A 21,922-nucleotide genomic window follows, 5' to 3' on the forward strand; every position below is an offset into this window, starting at 1 on the left:
CATACACTTTTTAAAATGTATATCCTGAGTGGATTTATTTCTGTAAAGCTGCTTTGTAACAGTGTCCGTTGTTAAAAGCGCTATACAAATTGAATTGAAGTGTATACAGATAACTTTTTTTTGTTGGACTGACTTTCTGTTTCAGGTCTTGCAGCCCCCATGGTGCTTACAAATCCAGGATTTACTCCTACATCACCCAAAAACAAGAACGCCATCTCCAAACCTCTGGAAGGTAAACTCCTCTTACAGTACATCCACTTTTCAAAGGGGTTGAAAAGTTGCCGATGATTGGCCATTGAGTCGTTCACCTCAAATGTTTAATAGAACACTGTGCTGTACCAATTTGGTGTATTTTGTGCAAGTGTATGCTGCGTATGTCTATTTATACACAGCTGTGGCTTTAGTGATCCACTGTTGCGCATTTGAGTGAAAGAAGACATCGAAATACTTTTAAATCCTGTTGGAAAATGCATGAACCCCTGTCTTTGGAAAGAGTATACCACTGAGAGTCAAAATGTCTACTTCGGGCTAATTTTATTTATGAATAAGAACAACGCAATCTTTCCCAACTTCATCCCCAACACTTTTGTTAGTCACAATTAATTAGCACAGAACGTAATAATTAATAATAACTTAATAATTTAGCACAGAACATGCTAACTAAGAGGCAAATCGCTGTTCTGCGAACAGTAGCTGGAATCTTTTATTGGGAAACTCTGACTCATTAAACTGAACACAACCTTTGTAAGCATTTGTGTTGTATTTAATTAAAGTTTTTCTCAGCTAATTAACCTACTAGTTCACAGACGCTGTAAATCCACCTTACACCTGATTACAGATGGTGATATACAAACATAAGACATGTATAGACATGTATAAGAGCATAGACATGATCTGTTGAGAAGGTAGGTGCCTTTTAAAAAAATTAAAAAGCCTGTTTCTGAGTGTGTGAATGGTGTTGGCATTTGAAGTGAAATGGGAATGAGAGTATAGATATAATATGCCACCTGGGTCTACAGGCTGTTTGTTCTGGTGCAATAGACGCCTACACTCAATCGCTGGCACAATGTCCAAAGGCATTTTCTTTTAAACAAGCAGCAGGGAAATAATTGATGTTTTAAATATCTTAAGTTAAAACATTTTGAAACTATTTTCACTGGGAAAGTTCTCTATATTCAGACTCTGCTTATGGAGATGCCTAACATGAATTAATGTGACCATGAGAGAGATAAAAAAAAAATTAAGGTCATGAAATGTGTGTGTGTGTTCTTGATTTCATTGTTAGTTTTTGAATTAATGAAGTAATGTCATATGTTTTAAATTAAGTAGTGGTCATTTTTTATAGATTGCATTTATTACAATGCATAAAGTACTTGGTTTATGCAAACAGAATTTAAAGTACATGTTCATTGTTTTAACAGAATAATGTATGCGCATGTTTTCCTCATCTTCAGGTAAATGGCTTGTATGGCCATTGTCTTTAAACAAGCATATACCATATAACAAGCACTTCTAATCTTATAACAGCATCATAACAGATGGGATGTGGTCCTGTTTTCATTCTATTACATTGTGAATTATTCTGGGGTTTTTTCCTGCCTGTTGTACCGTTCTGTGCAATGACTCAAGAAATAATATTTTTTATTTTGTAATGATGCTTTTTGCAGAGATTGAGGTCAGAGACGATATAAAGCTTGAGTCAGACAAGAAGCTGGAGAAGCTGGAGTCCTTCTTGGGTCGGCTAAACAGTAAAGGTGAGGAGCCCTGACTGTAAATATGTAGTCTAAACGGCACGCTACCAAAAAAAACCAAAAAAAAATACCTACTAGTTTGTTTCTGTCCTTTTATTCAGTGGCCGGGTTTCCAGAGTCCACAATTACAGTAACGAAGAAGACGGTTAAAGAGGTCATGACTCTGGATGACGAGTGTTTTGATAAGTTCTACAGGCACACTGATGTACTTGCCAATATCACAAGTAAAGTGGAGATCGACGATGACTTTGATGCCATCTTTGGAACTCAGATGCCAAAGTAAGACCAGGGTTAAATCAGGTTAATGGCTCTGAAGGCTTTAAATCTTTGCGTTTAACTACTTATTAAAGATGTTGAAATCTGTATGCCATTGTTTTGGGTGTTAAAGTAATGTATTTGTGGTAACATTTGATCTAACAGGAAATTGTAAAAACATACGATATGATCCAATTTCATGGCTCAGGATTCTTCTCAAATACGCTTATAGTATAGAGTGACCTTTTGGCTTGTGTGTTTTTAAGGCTGACCTCAGAGATGGTGCAGCACAAACGTGCAGTGCGTCCATCCCGAAACGTGCAGTCCTCCAGGAACCCTCTGAAGCTGCTGGCTGCACGAGAGGACATCAGACATGAGTACACCGAGCAGAGACTTAATATTGGTGTGCTAGAGAGCAAGAGAATCACGCAAGAGAAGAGTGAGTGATTGCGAGAGGGGCTGTGAAAGAACAGTTGAACTGGCAGATTAAATGGGCTGTTACAGAGAAGGAAGGCTGGAGTCTTTGTGTGTTTATCATACATTTGTTCAGACACATTAGAGGTGCTATGTGTATCTGACTATGGTTTTTACAGGGTTTTTTTTACTGTGCATGTGTGAAGCTGTGTTTCAGTTTTGTAAACCACAACTATGTGTGTGTCTCTCTCCCTTCCTGTCTTTCTCTCTCAGTGTGTAAGAACAGTGGGTTCTCTGCCATGGCTCTGGCAGGCTTAGCGAGTAAGGAGAACTTCAGTAGTGTGAGTCTGCGGAGTCTGAAGGTCTCAGAGCAGAGCTCCCACAACAGTGCCATGCCTTACAAGGCCACCATGCTCATGCAGGTCAAAGGTCTGTCACTTTACTATCCCTGAAGTGGGGAGAGCAGATCTCCTGTGTTTAGGACACTTATTTATTTATCAGTGCGTCGCAAAAATAAGTTTAGTTGTCAGATCTTTGTGAAGCATACTGTACAATGGGGTCTCTACCATGTCTGTACATATTAGGCACTTGTTAAGGTTTATTGTTACAGTAAGTTTATTTTACTGAGTAAAAGACCATCACTGTTCAGGAGACATGTTGCTTTTGTTACAGAGGTTGTTAATGTTGGTCGATTTATATTGGCTGTGGAAGACATTTCCTCATAAGGATTGAGCTTATGGGGTTTTTGTCAGTTTCCTTGCCCACAAGTCAAACACTGTCTTACAATGTTTTTTCCTCTTTCTATTAGAGAAAGCACCGAAGCAGATCAGCTTATTTTTTTTCTTCTTTTTCGGACGAACTAGGCCGACGGCATGTCCAGACGAGGCTAGTTGAGCCTAGAGCTTCATCTCTGAACAGTGGCGATTGTTTCCTCCTGGTTACACCCCAGTACTGCTTTATCTGGATAGGAGAGTTTGCAAATGTCATTGAGAAGGCCAAGGTAAGTGTTTTGCCTAGACGCACACCCCCCCACCCCCTCTCCCCAAACCCACAGCACACACACACACACTTCAACATTTTTTTTTTTTTTTTTTTTTTTTAACAAAAGTTTTTAAATAGCATTATGTACTAATATGATAACATTTAATAACAGGACAGAGAGTGATAAAATAGCCCATGTTTTTGCTTGATTAAAGTCCCCCACGTGCAGGAAGTCAGAGGTTTTACATCAAACCAGAAGCAGGAAGTCAGTTGTAAAAGGCAGGAAACGTTTCAACAAGTGAGCATCGTCATTCAGACCAAAACATTACATTGTTTAAAGCACGAGAGGCCATTGAACTCTGTTTGGAGATGTATTTGACCTACTTTTTTGAAATCCCCACATCCACAGATTACCTTTTCCTTGCAGTCCATTTAGTTTGGTTATATATGTTACTTGATTATTATAAAGTAATATATTTAGTAGGTTCTGCCATGGATAGTAGCCCATATGTTCTATTTTACTTTGTATAGTACAGTATATCAGTGTCTGTATTATGTTATTTTATACAGAAGTCTCAATTACCACTGTGATGGTCGTATCGGAAATCTAGCTTAAGGCACTTTAAATCTCTGGGCATGTAAACATCTTCACTATATTGTGGTTGGTGTTAATGTTCTTAAATCAGCTTTATCCTGTTTACAGGCTGCGGAGCTGGCCACATTCATCCAGACCAAGCATGACCTTGGATGCAGAGCCACTTATGTTCACACCATAGAGGAGGGTATCAATACCCACAGCCACGCATCCAAGGAGTTCTGGAAGATTCTGGGAGGGCAGACCAGCTACCAAGGTGATATGTCTCATTGTTGCATTCTGTGATAAGCTTATGTGCATGAAATGTAACACGCTTGTCTGAACTGCTGTTACGGTGGTTCTTTGGATGGTCAAAGCTACTGTGAGAGCAGTATTTAATATCTAAATTGTGTTTTCTGTAAATAACAGCTGCAGGAACTCCAGAGGAGGATGAGTTTTATGAGACTGCCATAGTGGAGACAAACTGTGTCTACAGGCTGCATGAGGACAAGCTGGTGCCTGATGATGATTTCTGGGGCAGAGTACCACGCTGCACCATGCTCAGCCCTGCAGAGGTCAGGCCATGCTAGCTAACCACAATTACCAGCTAGTAACACACATGTATTATACATGTATGTGTGGCAGTCTGGAAGAAGCCTATTCAAAGACACTGAACTCTAGCAAACACACAAAAAAGAGAAACATTCAGGTTTTAGCCAAAAAGTAGGATTTTACTGCCCATGACATACTTGAACATCTTAAATGTTAGAAACCATAAACACATTTCCCTAAAAGGACTTGGAAATGTTTTACATGGTTTTTGAACTTGCTTTTTACCTTCCTGCAAATAATATAATCAGATAAGAGCCAATTTAATAAATGCAGTGTTAAATGCAATTATTCTGCCTAAAGATGAATGAAACCTTGCTAGGTAGGTGTTTCCTCACACAGTGAATGTCAGTTTGTGGAAAGTTACATGCTGTCTAGAAATGGACATTAGTTTAATCAATTCGGTTTGTAATCAGATACCTGCTGTTAAATGTATAGGGCAAAACAACATGTATTCCCTCTATATATATATATATATATATATATATATATATATATATATATATATATATATATATATATATATATATATATATATATATATATATATATATATATATATATATATATATATATTAATTAGATGATAGATAGAGGGAACCTATCTAAATTTCACAATGTAAAGGGTCTTCTTAGGCTGCCACGTATGTATTGTGTGAGCCACAGATTTTTGATGTGTGTGTTTGCAGGTCCTGGTGTTTGATTTTGGCAGTGAGGTGTATGTGTGGCATGGTAAAGAGGTGACATTGGCACAAAGAAAAGTGGCGTTTCAGCTGGCAAAGCACCTCTGGAATGGAACATTTGATTACACAACCTGCGATATCAACCCACTAGATCCAGGAGAGTGCAACCCACTTATCCCCAGGTCTGCACAAGTGTTTAACATCGCATTAGGGAATGTAACGTCCTTCTTCTTTGGGACTTTCTACACAAACATGCAGTATGCTTTATGTTTCTGTAACTTCTCTTTTCTCTCTATAGTTAAATAAATACTCCAGGTTTGTTTAAACTGATCTTTTAATCTACTTCACATGTAGCTTTGCAATTAACACTGACAACAATTTATACACTTTGTCATGTACTGAGAAACGAATGCAAAACCTGTTGACTCAAAACTCTCTCATGAATGTATTCTGAGTGCTGCTGTTAAAGTACATCAATATAACATGACTGTAACAATACAACCATATTGCAGGCAAAGGTGTGGAATTTTTGTAAGTGGTAATCTCGAATACATTACAGACGTGATTCACAGATATCCAGTTTAACATGCTGGAATATTCCTTTATACACACTAGAAAATCTTGTTATCGGAAACTTTTAAAGACCTGACTCCCGGTGTGTTTTGTTGTTATGAAATGCTGAACTCTTTTCTAGACTCCTGCCAAATATTTTACTGTCCATAAACAAGGCATAGTGTAGCCATGACATTTCCTGAAACACAAAACCCGCATCTCTTCACCTGTCTGTTTCTCTCTCTGGCATGTGTCTGATTTTTATATATACATACATGCATGCATACATACATACACAGACAGACAGAATGAATATAGTTTGTCTGTGGCATTATTTATGGTGTGTGTGTTTGTCTTAGGAAAGGGCAAGGCCGGCCAGACTGGGCTGTATTTGGCAGGATGACCCAGCACAATGAGACTACGCTGTTTAAGGAAAAGTTTCTAGACTGGAGTGACTCCAAGAAGGCGTCAACGAGGAATGATAACATACAAGCTAGTGAAAATAAGGTAGTGCGTCAATAAGGTCTTAAAATTCCACATAAAACCAAAGATACAAAGAACTTTGTGAGTGTGTAGATATTTATTAATGACAGTTGCAGATTATAATATACAAGTGAATGAGTGAAATATGATTGAGAAATTAACTTAAAGGGTTTTTAAATTGATACTGACTTTATGGAATATAACTTGTTAAAATATGGAAAAATGTTTTCCTGATTTTTGTCCTGTAGGAGGTGCAGAGTGGTGAATGCCGCTCGTATGATGTGTCTCTGATGTTGCCGTTGTCCAATGCCCCCATTCGGACCGTTCTGGACGGCGTGGATGTGGGCCGAGGTTATGGAATGGTGGAGGGAGATGACCGGAGAAACTTTGAGATCAGCACTCTGTCTGTGGATGTGTGGCATATCCTGGAGTTTGACTACAGGTACAGAACAGATCCTGCTTTTTATTTATTATTATTCTATACAGGCAATATTTAGTAATACTTAAAGTGACTTGAATGGTCCTTGAAGTCCATGCTGCGTATTAAATTGTTGGACGTGTGTCCCTAATGCAGTCGGCTCCCTAAGCAGAGCATTGGGCAGTTCCATGAGGGAGACACGTATGTAGTTAAATGGAAGTACATGGTCAGTGCAGCAGGTGAGTAACTCTTCCTTGGTGCTCGTGTAAGCGTGTGTATTAAAGCAACACAAATTATACCTATTCATTTTTAGTGTTTGACGTAGGCCCTCTCTCAGTAAAGAATTATCTCCATCTTGCTTGCATCATCGCCACTGTTGGACATCTTGGAAAAGTGAAGTGTGTGTGTGTGTGTTTTCACAGTTGGGAAAAGGCTGAATTCTGAGCGGATAGTTGGCCCGGGTAAGGAGAGGTGTGCGTACTTCTTCTGGCAGGGTCGTAACGCCACTGTTAGTGAGAAAGGGACATCAGCTCTCATGACTGTGGAGTTGGATGAGGAGAGAGGAGCACAGGTCATCCTTGACTTAATCCACACCTCACACACTCTTATTAAATTACTAGAGCGTGTTCTATCTCTGTTATTGTACTATAATGTAGCTCTGTGTGTTTCAGATCCAGGTGCAGCAGGGGAAGGAACCCCCCTGTTTCCTACAGTGTTTTAATGGAGGCATGATGATTCATGCAGGAAAGAGAGAAGAGGAAGAAGAGAATACACAGAGTATGTTACAGTCTTGATGTCTCTGTTAAGCCTGCAGGTCTTTTGATTATATGCTAAGATGACTGGTATGATGGTTGATTCAGTCTTTTATATATATTTTTTTCAGTGTATTCCTCTAGAGGAGGGTTAGTATGTGAAGTACACTTTGGTTTTAATATATATGTTCAGCCGGAAACCAAAGAAAAACGTTGATCAAGAAAAATTGTCCCTTTGGAAATTTAAAGGGTATTATACCATTATGTGTACGAATATGGTAACATTAACTCAGATGCTATTTTTTTAGGTATTTATTTATTACGCACATGTTTGACAACTTTGTACCAGTGCAACACACACTACCACGTCATAATGTAGTCACTGCTGTGCTGAGAATGATCCACCTCCCATGTAATATGTGGTTAGTTGTGGTCCTATGGTGGGCTGTTATTGTTGATGGCTGTGGTGAAGAGGGGCTGACGGTTTGTCTAGAGCTACAGTTAGTAATTGAATACCTCCAAATTCACCTATATAGGTTTACCTGATGAAATCCCAACTAACAGTAAATACAAGGTAGGTGTTCCTATTTAACTGGTAACTGAGTGCATGTGTGTTTTCTGTGTAGAAGGGGAGGACTCTAAAGCATCAGGGTTACTGACTATTTAAAGAATAAATAAATAAAAATTTAAAAACTCTGGCTCCATATAAAATTTCTATTTCCTGCCTGTCAGTCATGACTAGTGTGTATATAGATAATGGAGAAACAGGAAAATGCTGTGTGATACAGATAGTGTTTATACTGGGGGTTTAGAGCAGCTTGTGTTGCAGTAGATATCATCTTACCAAGCTTGAGTGGCTTTCTTTGACCGTTCATAAAACAAAATACACTGCATAAAGGAAAACACTAAGATTAGTTTCTTTTCTTTCATATTATAATTTCTTAGAATCCTACACAATGCTTTATTTTCAGTTTTCAGTTATTTATTTTCTTGCATAGGAAAATTTCTGTGTGATTTTCTCTTACTTTTTGCAACAAAATCCTGAGAGTCCTGCTATTTTACTTCCCATTGTGTACAGATGACTGGAGGTTGTACTGTGTGAGAGGAGAAAAGCCAGTAGAGGGCCACCTGCTGGAGGTGGTGTGTCACTGCAGCAGCCTGCGTTCTCGCTCCTCCATGATTCTGCTCAACATCCCCAAAGCCAGCATGTACCTGTGGCACGGCTGCAAGGCCCAAGCACACACGCAGGACGTGGGCCGCACCGCTGCTAACAAGATCAAAGAGCAGTGAGTAAACACAACTCGTACAGAACAAACACATTATCATCCATCAGAGTTTTTACACCAAGTTGTCTCGTACATTTTGAATATCAGGTTTATATCTGGATAGAGATGAATGTGTAAGTGCATCCCTCAAATTAGTTCAGCTAGTGGTCTCCGACACACACATTGTACAAGTTTAACTATATCTCGCAAGCAAAACCAAAGCACCTCCCAGTAGGTGACCCATACATCAATGTTGGTGCTGTAGGGCGAGAAAAAAAACATTAGCAAGATTAATGACGAGATACTTACTATATATCTTATTTATAAAATGACTAAAGAACAACACTAAGATGGTGTTTGAATGTAATGATCTGATTTGCATATGAACAGATTACTATCAGATTTCAGTCTGAGCTACTAGACATTCATTTGTCTACAAGTGAAAATGTGTTTAAAATGTTACCAGGATACAATACAAGATTCATCTATAAAATGCAGGTTGGGTATAAAGGTTTACAAAGTCTACCCCTAACCCTACTCTTATCTTCAGCGATCCTTCTTTTAACTTTTCAAAATATGTTTTTTTATATATATAATATAATATAATATACATTTTTTTTAATGTAACAAAGCGACCTGATCAAAACTGTCATGCATTTCTTTGATTATGGAGAGACTTGGCCCCCACAAAGTGATCAAGTTAACCACGCACACTATCGGTCATGTTGGTGCTTTATTTTCAGGTGTCCTCTAGAGGCAGGACTTCACAGCAGTAGCAAAGTGACCATCCACGAGTGTGAGGAAGGCACTGAACCGGTAGGATTCTGGGAAGCTCTCGGGAGACGCGACCGCAAGGCATATGACTGTATGATTCAGGGTGAGTCAGGTTTTCTAGCTGTTTCTTTGTGTTTTGTGTGTGTGCTAGTTAACGTGTACGTTAACTTGTGTTTCAGATTTGGGGAAGTTTAACTTTACGCCACGGTTATACCACTTAAGCAGTACATCAGGGGAGTTTGTTGCCGTGGAGTTGATCTGTCCATCCAGAGAACCGAACTTGGTCAACTCGATGCCTTTCCATCAGGAAGATCTGTATAGCGTCACTCAGCCAGGTGCAGTACAAACACCGAACACACTGACAAGACTGTGTTCAAAATGACATGCTTGGATACTGTTCAGTGTATACTGTGTATTAAATCCTGTTGTGTCTAGTGGAACATAGATACATTGTTGTATGTACCATGGTATACAATCAGATTCACTTGAGCGCTCAGTAACTTCTGCTTCATCTTTGTGTTTTATTTTCAGTTACTGTGATGAAAAAAGACATTAATTAATAAAATAAGACTTCTCTGATGCTCCACTGTTTTGCCACAAGTGCCCTATCGGACATGTTATGCTATAATATAGTTTGTCTGATCTTGTTTCAGTTTGTTTCTTGTTTATGCAATATTATATTATCAAGAGAGTTGTATAGCAAAATCAACCTAGTGAGCCTGTAAAACTGTAAAAGAAACTTTTTGGATTTATTCTCTGAATAAACATGGAAATATGTGATGCACTGATCCAGGAATACAGTTTCTGCTTTGTGTTTCTGTTACAGCTCTGTTTTTGGTAGATAATTATCATGAGGTGTACCTGTGGCAGGGCTGGTGGTCTCAGGATAGTGAGAACACAGGCTCCGCCCGCATCCGATGGGACTTAGACAGGAAGTGTGCCATGGAAACTGTGCTCCAGTACTGCAGAGGTAAGAAGCAGAGAGATGTATAGATTGAGGTAGTGAAAATGAGTGTGGAAAAACTTACGTCCATGTAATATTATGAAACGGGAAATACTTTTTACCTGTTTATACTGACTGTAGATTATGATGATGAACGATGCTGCTTGCATAAGCATTCATCCTGTTCAGACTAGTACTAGAACCACCTTTTGCTGCTATAACAGCTAGAAGTCTGTTTGGGTAAATTCCTACCAGCTTTGCAGACTGTTTGGGAATGGGAATGTTCTGCACAACCTGGCTGTCCCATTTATTCAGTACATCAGGGCAGTTTGTTTTCTGTGGAGTGGATCTGTACAACCAGAGACCCAGACCTGGTATAATCTGTGGAGTATTGAGCAGCTAAAATTAAAACTACATCCTAACCATTTTCCTTGAGATCAGCTGTAAGATCACAAGAACAACTCTCTGTGTAGGTGTACTGCAGAAACAGAATGTGTTTGAAAGAGATGTTTGTGCCCTTTTGACTCTTTGCTCTCTGTGTTTTTGTGTATGTGCAGAGAAGAACGAAAAGAAGCCTCCAAAGGCCTACCTGATTCATGCAGGACTGGAGCCACTTACATTTACTAACATGTTCCCCTGCTGGGAGCACAGAGAAGACATCGCTGAGATCACCGAGAAGGTTTTTCACTTCACGCACTCTCAGAATGCACATTCTCAAGAGCACTCACAGAGCCCCCAAAGACATGCAGCTTAAAATGCTTTTAATTGTACAACGAATGTAATCTGTAAGAATGATGAGATGAAGATATCTATATGAATGGATGGATGAATGAGCGAAAATAATGGAAAATAAACCATTAACTGCCCCTCTTTGCCGTATTCCATGTTATAGGAAGCGGAAGTATGTCATCAGATCATTCTAGTGGAAGATGTTTTGGCCAGACTCTGTAAGACCACCTATCCACTGGCTGATCTCATGGCCCGGCCGTTACCAGAAGGTGTCGACCCTCTGCACCTCGAGCTCTACCTGTCAGACGAAGACTTCGAGGTGAGATCCCAACCTGTGTTCATGAACTGTGTATTGATCATTCTAAAAACATGCAAAACAAGGGTTTAAACAGTTTAAACAGTTAAACAAGGGTTTAACTTTGTCCAGAGAGTTCTTGAAGCTGACTTTATCCTAGAGTTTAGCGCTGTATGCTTAAAAGGTTTCATTCACATTAGAGGGTTGCTAATGTCAACCCTAGTCTGTCTCTAATGGACAGCGTTGTGTAGCTTTTTTGCAGTTCTGATTAGAAATTGTAATAGCCAGCAAGTTTAAGCTTGTCACATCTTCACTAGGTAAAGGCTTGCCAGATGTGTGTGATATTATGATGCTATTTTTGTTTCATTCATTCTGGTCTGTTTTTCTGTACCCCGTCTCATAATCTACTCTCCGTCCTCTTTACTCACCCTCTTGTACGAAGTCTTTTCTCTCCGTCTTATTCTTTTTTGCCATTTGTCTCTTGTGGTGACATAGTATCATATCTGACAGTGGTTACATTTTCCTTTCACCCTTAGGGTGTAGGGGCCTATGGGAAGGTGAGTTTTTACAGACTGCTGGTGTTCCCCACATTCACACAATGCTTGTATTTGGAATCCATCAACCAGAAGTTCACTTGCTTGTTTCACAACTCTCACCAAATCATGTCTTCTGTATAACCTTTGGTGTTGGTTTCTGACCTGCCACACAAGATAACACACTTCTTATTTATTTAATGCATGTGCTTCTCACATTTAATTGATTAATTTGTTTTTATCAAGAGAGACTTCCTGGTTTTATCCACATGTTTACTGGTATATGTACAGTAATGTCCATTTATTCAGTACATGTGTGCCAGCCCTGCTATTAACCACTATATCTTCAGATGCAGAAATGACCTACACCTATTAATATTGAATAATGCCAAATACTAGTCAGCAACCGGATTTCTTAAACTGAACACGCACATGACAAAGCACTGAAAACTAAAATTATTTAGCATGCACCTCTTAGTATGACAAATAAAACACCACAGCTGCATACCATAAGTACAAATGTAATCGCATATATATGTCCTGTTAAAACTATTATTATTAAAGCTATAGTGGTATTATATGGCATTATCGCAGGTATAATATCAAAACATTGAATATGCCTTGAGTAAACAACTAGCCATCATGTTCATACATTTCAGTTTGTAATTGATATCTCGCATGTTGTGCCAGTCCAAACTTGTGTTTTATGCCTCTCGGCCTCTTGTGTATTGAAATACTAGTGCTGCACTATCTGTCTTTCCGATGAGACGTTAAACCGAGGTTCTGACTCTCTGTGGTCATTAAAATTCCCGGGACACTTTTACTACAAGAGTTTCCCCTGGTGTCCTGGCGAAATTCCCCCATTTGCCATTATCTATCATGGCCCCTTAATAGTCCCCATCTCTGAATTGGCTACATCACTCTCTCCTCTCCACTAATAACTGGTGTGTGGTGGCCATTCTGGTGCACTATGGCTGCCATCTCATCATCTAGGTGGATGCTACACACTGGTGGTGGTTGAGGAGACCCCCCCCCCAAAAAAAAAAATACTATGCAAAGTGCTTTGAGGGTCTAGAAAAGTACAATATAAATGTAACTATTGTAGAAATGCAATTACATATCCATTAGATATGCCTTGGATGTAAAAAGTCTACACACCCCTGTTAAAATGTCAGATTTTTGTGAAGTTTAAAAACAAAAAAAAAAAAACAAGATAAATCATATCAGAACTTTCCCCACCTTTTAATGTGCAATTGCAAAGTATACTAATAAAGTGAAAAATGATCAGAAAAGGGAAAAAGGAAAAAAAAAAAAAAACTTATGCAACTAGGATATTTTATAAGTGTGCACACCCCTAAAGTAATACTTTGTTGAAGCACCTTTCGATTTTATTATACAACTGTCTTTTTGGGTAAGAGTCTATCAGCGTGCCACATCTTGAATATTTTCCCACTCTTTTTTCCAAAAACATTCTGATAGAAACAGCTGGGCTTTAACCTAAAATAATCAATAATTTAATTTAACATAGCTGTGTGCAAATTACTTTCAAGCATGAGATTAAATGTGTTTGGTTCATTCTGAACACAGCTGCATCACCAATTATAAAAGGGTGTGCACACTTATGCAACCAGTTTGTTGTGGGGGGGACTTCATTTTTCCTATTTTTGTTTCCGTTTCTGAATTGTTTTTCACTTCATATTTATATGTTGTAAATTCCCATTGAGGGTGAGACAAGTTCTGATATGATTTTATCTTTTTCTTTTTTACTTCACAAAAACCTACCATTTTAACAGGGGTGTGTAGACTTTTTATATCCATTGTACATTCACAGGCCCTTATAGCAGCTACACTTTGTAGATATAATAACTGACTGCAGCCTGTTGCTATAGATAATTTGTCAGCTTCCTTCATCCCTGCCTAACTAATCAATAATAATCGATTATGAAAATCGTTGTCAATGAATCTCATTATCTCATTAGTTGGTCTGCGTGCGGCACGAGGTACATTTACTCACTACATTACTTCGCTTCCGAGAGTAAATACTAAAGTTGTGTCCCAAATGACGTACTGTACACTTACACTATGCACCGTGTACTCTAGCGTCTATGGGATGAATTTTAGAAACGTAATATCTCAAAAGTAAAACTAGCAGTTGTTTTTTTGTGTTTTTACTAACCAGAAGTATAAGCTGCTTCCTAGTCGACGTCATACTCACGTAATGTGACGCCACTAGCTTTAGCGTATTTAGTCACCGACAATAACTTTCTTCAGTATACTGTTTGTCAACGTTACCTTTTATAAAAAAGTAATGCATAAATATTATTCTATAATATAAACTTGTATATTAGTTTATGTGTGATGTGTGTGTCTCTTCAGTCGTATATAATTGGGCAAACAGTTATGTAAAGTTTTAGTCTGAAGTTTATATTTATAACACTCAGTTTGTGGATTTTATTTTAAATAAACGAAAAAACTGTACTGAAAGGTGCCCCCCCCCCCCCCCCCCCCCCCGCATTAACATATTAATCGAAGAAGAAAATAAGCGACCAACTAATTGATTATGAAAATAATCATTAGTTGCAGTCCTAGCATAAAGTTAAATTTAAAAGGTGGGAATATTCTCTTTATGCATTGGTGAGGATTTCAGTTTTACGTGTGTCTCTGTGTCAGAACTTTGGATTTCTTGTTTTTTCCACAACAGGCCTTTTCAGTATCTAATCAGCTTAGTGTGTTTCCTCAAATGCCATGTGTTTGTGTTTCTGTACGTCTGTTCCTTCTACAGAAAGCACTGGAGATGACCAGGATGGAGTATGAAGCTTTGCCAGGATGGAAGCAGGTGAATTTGAAGAAAGACAAAGGATTGTTCTAGTGGGTTTAGGAGTATGACGATGTGCAGATGGAGTGATGATCACTGTTGCGGCGTTGAAAGAGATGGAACATGCATGTGGTGCAGCTTATACTCCCTTTTTTGGCTGAACTTTATAAATGTACACATGAGAATGTGCTGGTGTGAGTGCACTGCAGAGAGATATAAAAAGAAAAGAAAGGAGCGGTGGATATGCACAGAGATCAGCAGAGGTTTACCAGCCTCTTGGCGTATCTCTCTTTCTGTTCCTTTTTTTTCAGCTTATTAAATTGTAAAAAAAAAAAAAACTAAAAAAAACCTGTAAATTACTGTAATGTTTCTTTGATTTGAGGTTTAGTGTTTTCCAGCTTTTTTTTTTGTTCATTCCATTACATGTTCATGTAGCAGAAGTCAAGCTGCCCATACAGTTTCCTGTAAACTAAAATAAAAGACCTACGATCGTTTGATTAACTTAACGGCCACATCACACCTGCAGACTGTTTTTGCTTTAAAGTGCTCGCCATTATTTTACTTGTGTAAACACATTACATGGATTTAGTTGCAGTAAATGTACAGTAGAGTATGAATTTTTACAGATATAATAATGTACTAATAATCCTGTCCTGTGTCACTCACAGCCTGGTGTACATGCCATCACAAATTTCCCTGTTGTCATACAGGTTCTGAAAGGTGTGGGTGTGACTGAGTAATGTGTGAGTGTTGATCACATGAAGTTAATTAAATATTGTTGAACTGGAGGTGAATTAAATCTCCTTGCTCAGATTCTACAGTGTATAGTGCCTTCGCTTTCGTGTACAGTTTATATAATGAAATCTAATAGTATGCAATTTTAATATTTTTGTGACTATATAAAATATCAGAGGGAAATAAACAGTGAACTATAAACAAAAATATGCAGTCAATGATGTGCTCCTCTTGTTTTAAAGCATCAGGAAACTTTATCTGTCATCTCCAGGTTCAAGTTGATGTGTTAGGTTAGTTGAGATTTAGATGAGACAAAGGAACGTTATGTGGTTTGTTTTATATTTGAACTCGCACAGGAATCCAGGGCAAAACATCACCTGACGTTTGGTATGATGATCTCTCGAACATAAATTACATTTGAACATGAGCTTGAATGTGATTGGTTCATTCTGAGCCATATGCCCAATTATGAAAGTTTGTGCACACTTATACAACCTGGTTATTGGAAGGGTATTTTTTCCCCCTAGTTGTGTTTCCATTTGTGACTTGTTTTTCAGTTATTTTTTATATGTTGTAATTTCCCATTGAGGGTGTGAAAGCTCTGACATGATTTATCTTAGTTTCTTTTTTACTTCACAAAAACCTCCCATTATAGCAGGAGTGTGTAGACTTTTTTATATCCATTGTACATTCAGGCCCTTGTAGCAGCTACACTTGCCTTATAAGGAACTTTGTAGGTATAATTACTGACTGTAGCCTGTTGATTTAGATAATGTCAGCTTCCTCCATCTCTACCATCAGTGGAAATGAACCACTGCACTGACACTACTGTGTTCTATTGTGGTGGAGATCTACATAGCAACAGGCTGCTTTTGGTATATTTAAACCTACCAAGTCACCTTTATAGTAATTGTAGCTGATTAAAGGGCCAGTGACCGTAGCTATAAGACCTACCTAATAACTAGGCAAAGGGTGTGTATAAAACTACATTAAAAAGGGGGAAATTTCCTCCTTAGTCATTGGAGAGTATTTCCGTTTTAAACATGTATGTGTGGGTGTTTGACAGAAATTTGGATTCCTTGCTTTTTCCATATCGAGCCTTTTCAGTATCTAATCAGCTTAGTGCGTTTCCTCAAACACAATGTACAGATGGGGCAATAATTACTGTTGCAGTGTCGAAATAATATCTGAGGGAAATAAAACGGTGAACTATGAAAATATGCAGTCAGTGGTGTGCTCCTCTTGTTTTAAACATCCGAGTCAACTGAATCGATTTGTAAGAATGTGCTTTTATGAGATTTTATTTATTTATTTTTTTCCATTTTCTTGTACCATAAAGTAGTTCATCCAGTTTTCTGAATGCATACAAGATTCTGTTAGTGTGTTCATTTCTCACTGACGTGTGTGGGTAGTGGTTGGGTCCCACAGATCAAGGTACAGGTAAAGTAAAAATTACTTTATTACTTGTCTTCTAAGTTTAATAGACCAAATATCCACCGTGAAGAATAAAACGGCTTAATGTTTGGTCTGTGTGATTTTTTTTTTTTTTTTTTTTTTTTTTGTAGTATTCTAAAATACTTTGTACTTTGAATGATGCCATCATGTGGGAAAACTTGTTCCTGCAATGTATTGAGTTGATTGATATTTATTAAGGATTTAGATGAAAATATGTTGAGGTTGGTTTATCTTTAGATTAAGAAAAATAATAGGTTATGGAGTTGGGCATAATGTACACTTTATAAAAAAACAAAAAATAACAGTTTAAAGATAAAATGTCTTTGTTCAGTAAGATTTATTGTAAGTATATTTCTGTTCACTGCCATGTTACTATAAATTATTGTCATTTTAAGGCAGGTGTCTTCAGTCTTATCCTCAAAGGACTGGTGTGGCTGTAGGCTTTCATACCAGCCAAACTGGAGGCACACTTGATGATAGATGAACTGCTTAAATAAGTGGAATCCGGATTGGTTTCTGCAATGTACCTGCAGCCACACCGACCCATTGTGGATAGGATTGACCCCTGTTTTAAGCTATTTTAAATGGATCATTCATTTTCTTCTTACCTACAACGTGCCAGGCATGTCCGTGAAACTTGGTTAAATTGTCTTGGTACTTACCATTTTTACACCAAAAGTAATTAAGTTCTTGTAAGAAACATAACCTCAGTTCCTAATAACATTATTATTCATTTAATTTAAAAAAATAAAATAAAATTGTACAAAATTATAAAAAGTGATGTTCGTCTTTAAAACTGCATCTTCCCTAAATGAATTTAGGAGTTTCACAGGGACTAAATAAATAATTGTGCAAACTATAGAGATTTTTCCTTGACATTTTATAGGCTATTTTGTGCAGCACTATTAAATTAAATCCCAATTAAATCAATTTGAGTTACAGGTGGTAACATTACATTAAATTTCAATGGGGTTAAATAATTATGCAAGGCAGTGGCACTGATAAGAAACAATGCTAAATGTATTGCTATTTGCAATGACAAATGGGCAATAGGTCAAAAGAAATCTGTGAAGTTCCCCTGATTCTTGAGGTGGATCACTGCTTGAAACGATCTGTGTTGTCACAACAAATTTTGAGCAAGCTCAAAATTTAGAGCTGGTTTGTTAGATAGAGTCAGGATTCTTTTAATCTATTCCATCATTGGGCGGGGGGGTACAGCCTCCTTCAATTCTGTTTTGTACTTATCAGGGCCAAAATAACAGTTGTGTGATTCTCACCAACTTCTATAAAGAAACAAATAATTCCAAATGACCACAAAATATATGTTAATTTTTCTTCCCAAAAAGTAAACCAGGTCTGGGAAAAATTAAGTACACCCTTCCTAATAAAAAAAACACTGCCCCATCTTCACTGAGTAACTTTTGTGCTTCCATATGGCTCAGCTTAAATGATAGTTTCTTTATATTCATTTTGAATTTGAAAAGTTACTGTAAGAGAACATGAGTTTGAGATGGGGGGGAATACTGACAGTATTGTGTATTTATCATCTGTTATTCAAACAAATGTGATTAATTCCAGGGGGTTGAATACTTTTGCAAGTCACTGTGTATTGTCTTATGTACATGCTTTAACACAGGGTTGTGTTTAAGTCTGTTTTATTTCTTTGTCATTAGATTGACATAGGCCAAAGGCACCGGTTTGACACATGATTACATAACTGACCAGTAATTTCACATATCATTCAGATCAGACGATTATACTAATTGGACCAAGTGATGTTGACCTGGCTTCACTTGGAAACACCATCCTTGGGAGAGATCTGTTTGGCTCTCAGAGAAGTAGCAAGTGCAAAAAGAGGGATAGAGAGATATCTAGTAGAAAAATAACCGTAGTGATCACACCTAATCGATGGCCTAGCCTTCCGCTGATCGACACAACAGAGCGTGATAAGCATTAGATAATGCTCAGCATGCCACTGTGTGATCCTGGACCTCACGCCATCCTTCTAGTCATTGGTGAGAAGTTGATCACGAAGGAAATGGCTTATTCAATGGAGGAACACAGAGCTTCTTGGCCATGTAGTTTGGGATCATATAATATTGTTATACTCAAATGGCAATCAGCATGTAGAATATGTTGAGTGAAGACGAGGCTTTCGAGCAGATTGCACATAAATGTGGAAACAAATCCATGTTCTCAACAACTGAAACCATGGTGACAGCATTCAGATCACAGAACTACTAAAGATGATGTGGTGTAAGAAAATATGAGCAAACACTGTTTGATAGATAAGATGATAAACGGCCAGAAGAAAGACTGCTAATGACACAGAACGAGAGAAAGATGCTGGGATCAAAAATGGGTAAGTAGAATATTATGTCTTGATTATAATGACCACTGCTATTTTTCAAATGTTTATAAAGCATTTGGCCCTTACTGGTAGGAAAATGCTATTTTAAGCTGCTTTGGCACATGGGGTGTGCTCGTCAACACCATGTGGATTAATCTGACGGGATGCAGCTCAAGAATGTGCACCTCTAAGCGTGTAATTATGTATTTCCTTTATCATCAACTCAATATTAAAGATCATCATGAGAATAAAAAGCTTTTTTGTATATAGTGTAACCGTAACACTTACCAAATACTAGGTTCAAGAACACAACCTCTTACCTACAGCTAGAACTTGTTTTGGACAGAGTTAGCTGCCACTGATTGCTGTATGAGCTTTGATCACCAATTCCACAGTGTAACTGTACTCATTCTCTGGAATCACTACTCAACACAGAGCCTACAGTGTATGCTAGCTGGCTAAAGTTAACTAGTCAGCTGAAACCTGCTGTAATCGCATAGCAGTTAAAATGACTTGTACACTGCAGGTATGAGGAGTCAACAGTTAGCCTATTACATAGTGCTTCTACACGATTTCAGATTACTGACCCAGTAAAATAATTATCTTTGATCACATTTTGCTCTTTATTTTATAGGAGGCACAAGCCACAGTTCTGGAGATCAGAATTTTGCTGGCAGACTATCAGTATTCCGAAAAGAGCTCAACAGGAAACATAATTCTGGCAAGGGATGCATTTCACAAAACCTGCAAAAAGTCAAGGAGAAGTTCAAGGAAAACATATTACCATAGCGGATACTCCTGGACATAGTGCTTAGCGCAGCTCAGTGTCCACCAGGCCCCCTGCTTGAGCTTGTCCGTTTAGTCAAGTTTAAATCACTTTTTATTTCAATTATACACACACGTTTAATAACTTGTGTAAAATGCATTCTGTTCATGTTATTGGCATTGAATAAAGAACGCAAGCCAATATAATTTTGGCACAATTATGACAAATAATACCAGTCATTACGTTAGGAAGAAATGCAGCTGTATAGAAGGAGGAAGTATTGCAATGACTTCGATGGTGAGCAAGTCATTGCAAGTCATTTGTAACAGCAGCATCTTTTATTGCTGTGCAACACTTTATTAGTACTGAGTGATACCACCCCCCACCCCCCCACCCCATTTTTGAGATAAGATAATTTCTATTCGGCTCACATGATTCACATCTAATTCACGTTTTCTGTGATTCGGCTCAAGATTATTTTACTGGTATAGAAGTGAGTCAAAATAACTTCCCCTGTTTTTTTCTTTTCTTTTCTTGTTTTTTTTCTTTTTGGTCATTTACTCATCATTTTTAGCTCTGTGAGCATTGCCTTTTGTGGAGTTTTGGGGGAGTGACCTAATGCAAATCAGCTGAGCTATGCACATGGCTGGTAAATCTGGCAAAATCCATGAATTTGTTTTGTTCAGCATGGGTTACACAAACATTTACACACAACTTTACTTAAACGTTGATAAATGAGGCCCAATGCTACAATGAAATGTACTGAACGAGGGCATTGAAAATGGGTAAGTATGTTATTCTTTAATAAAATAAATGTAATCACTCGCAAATTGCTGTGATAATAGGAATAAAACAATCAGGTTCACTTCGGCCTCATCGCATCATACAATCATTTCCCTATAACGGCACATGTGCTGTGTTTTTTTTTTTTATTCCTTACCTAAATGAATTGGGAAATCATTTATGAGCTTTTATGTTCGCTTACAGGGGCCTCAGACAGAGATCCTGAGCTCAACATTGTTCTTATTGGTTAGAAAAGAGGTGGATAGACTACAGTTGGAAACATTATCCTAGGTGAAAACATTTTTCCCAAATGAAAGAGAGTGCAAATGTGCAGCAGCATGGACGAGTAGCAGGAAGACAGGTTGTTGTAGTAGACCCTCCAGACTGGGAGCATGTTTTTTAGAAAACGCCTGTGCTTGACTGGCAGATAGTGCAAAGTCTTCTGACTCTTTGTTCCAACTTTGCTCCTATTGTTTTCCTTCTGGTTGTGGGAGCAGCGTTTTCCTTCAAAGAGCTGAACAAACACACTACTGAAGAATATCTGCAACTTCTTGGTGACTGCGTCTGGAATCACACCATAGTGCTGTTCACTACTGTGGTCTGGATGGAGGACGTAGACATGGAACAGCTCAGTGAGCGGAAGAGGATGCCCTGCAGTGGCTTGGAGAAAAATGTGGGAACAGATACCATGTTTTTGATACAACAGAGAAGAGAGAAGTTGTGCAAGTCCCTGAGCTGATGAGAAAGATTGAACAAGTAACGAGGGCTGTCCTTTTCAGTTAGACACAGAAATCTGTGAGACAGTTGAGAGGAAATATTCCATTGTAAGCAATCAAACCTCACAGAGGACGTTAAAAGACAGTAAGGAACATGGCAGCATGAGCTGGCCTCTACCTGACAGTAAGTTTTGTTGTTTTTAATGCTTCATTTTTATCAAGAAAGCTAACATAATGTACAGTTGTATACTGCAGTATTTAGTTAGTCCTAATCAAGTGACTAGCTTTGTC

At 38.1% G+C, this 21,922-nt stretch overlaps 1 protein-coding gene across 18 annotated transcripts in view; it reads left to right on the forward strand.

The window, feature by feature from the left end:
- Positions 1-15,639, forward strand: part of svila (supervillin a) — an 81,425-nt gene extending 65,786 nt beyond the window's left edge. For 16 of the 18 annotated variants that reach the window (XM_047159278.2, XM_047159279.2, XM_047159266.2 and 13 more), the window contains 22 exons: positions 146-232; positions 1,668-1,754; positions 1,853-2,030; positions 2,273-2,445; positions 2,694-2,849; positions 3,284-3,420; positions 4,105-4,252; positions 4,405-4,550; positions 5,274-5,449; positions 6,179-6,326; positions 6,551-6,744; positions 6,877-6,959; positions 7,143-7,291; positions 7,392-7,497; positions 8,551-8,758; positions 9,481-9,614; positions 9,691-9,846; positions 10,338-10,481; positions 11,012-11,133; positions 11,347-11,502; positions 12,015-12,035; positions 14,794-15,639. In XM_047159278.2, the coding sequence (XP_047015234.2) occupies positions 146-232; positions 1,668-1,754; positions 1,853-2,030; positions 2,273-2,445; positions 2,694-2,849; positions 3,284-3,420; positions 4,105-4,252; positions 4,405-4,550; positions 5,274-5,449; positions 6,179-6,326; positions 6,551-6,744; positions 6,877-6,959; positions 7,143-7,291; positions 7,392-7,497; positions 8,551-8,758; positions 9,481-9,614; positions 9,691-9,846; positions 10,338-10,481; positions 11,012-11,133; positions 11,347-11,502; positions 12,015-12,035; positions 14,794-14,880 (2,996 nt within the window). In that variant the 3' untranslated portion in view covers positions 14,881-15,639. The remainder of the gene's footprint in view (positions 1-145; positions 233-1,667; positions 1,755-1,852; positions 2,031-2,272; positions 2,446-2,693; positions 2,850-3,283; positions 3,421-4,104; positions 4,253-4,404; positions 4,551-5,273; positions 5,450-6,178; positions 6,327-6,550; positions 6,745-6,876; positions 6,960-7,142; positions 7,292-7,391; positions 7,498-8,550; positions 8,759-9,480; positions 9,615-9,690; positions 9,847-10,337; positions 10,482-11,011; positions 11,134-11,346; positions 11,503-12,014; positions 12,036-14,793) is intronic. The other 2 variants (XM_047159268.2, XM_053684894.1) reach the window with 1 other exon arrangement.
- The last annotated feature ends 6,283 nt before the right edge of the window (positions 15,640-21,922 follow it).

The sequence above is a fragment of the Ictalurus punctatus genome, chromosome 13 (genome assembly GCF_001660625.3).
Source record: "Ictalurus punctatus breed USDA103 chromosome 13, Coco_2.0, whole genome shotgun sequence".
Classification (NCBI taxonomy): Eukaryota; Metazoa; Chordata; class Actinopteri; order Siluriformes; family Ictaluridae; genus Ictalurus; species Ictalurus punctatus.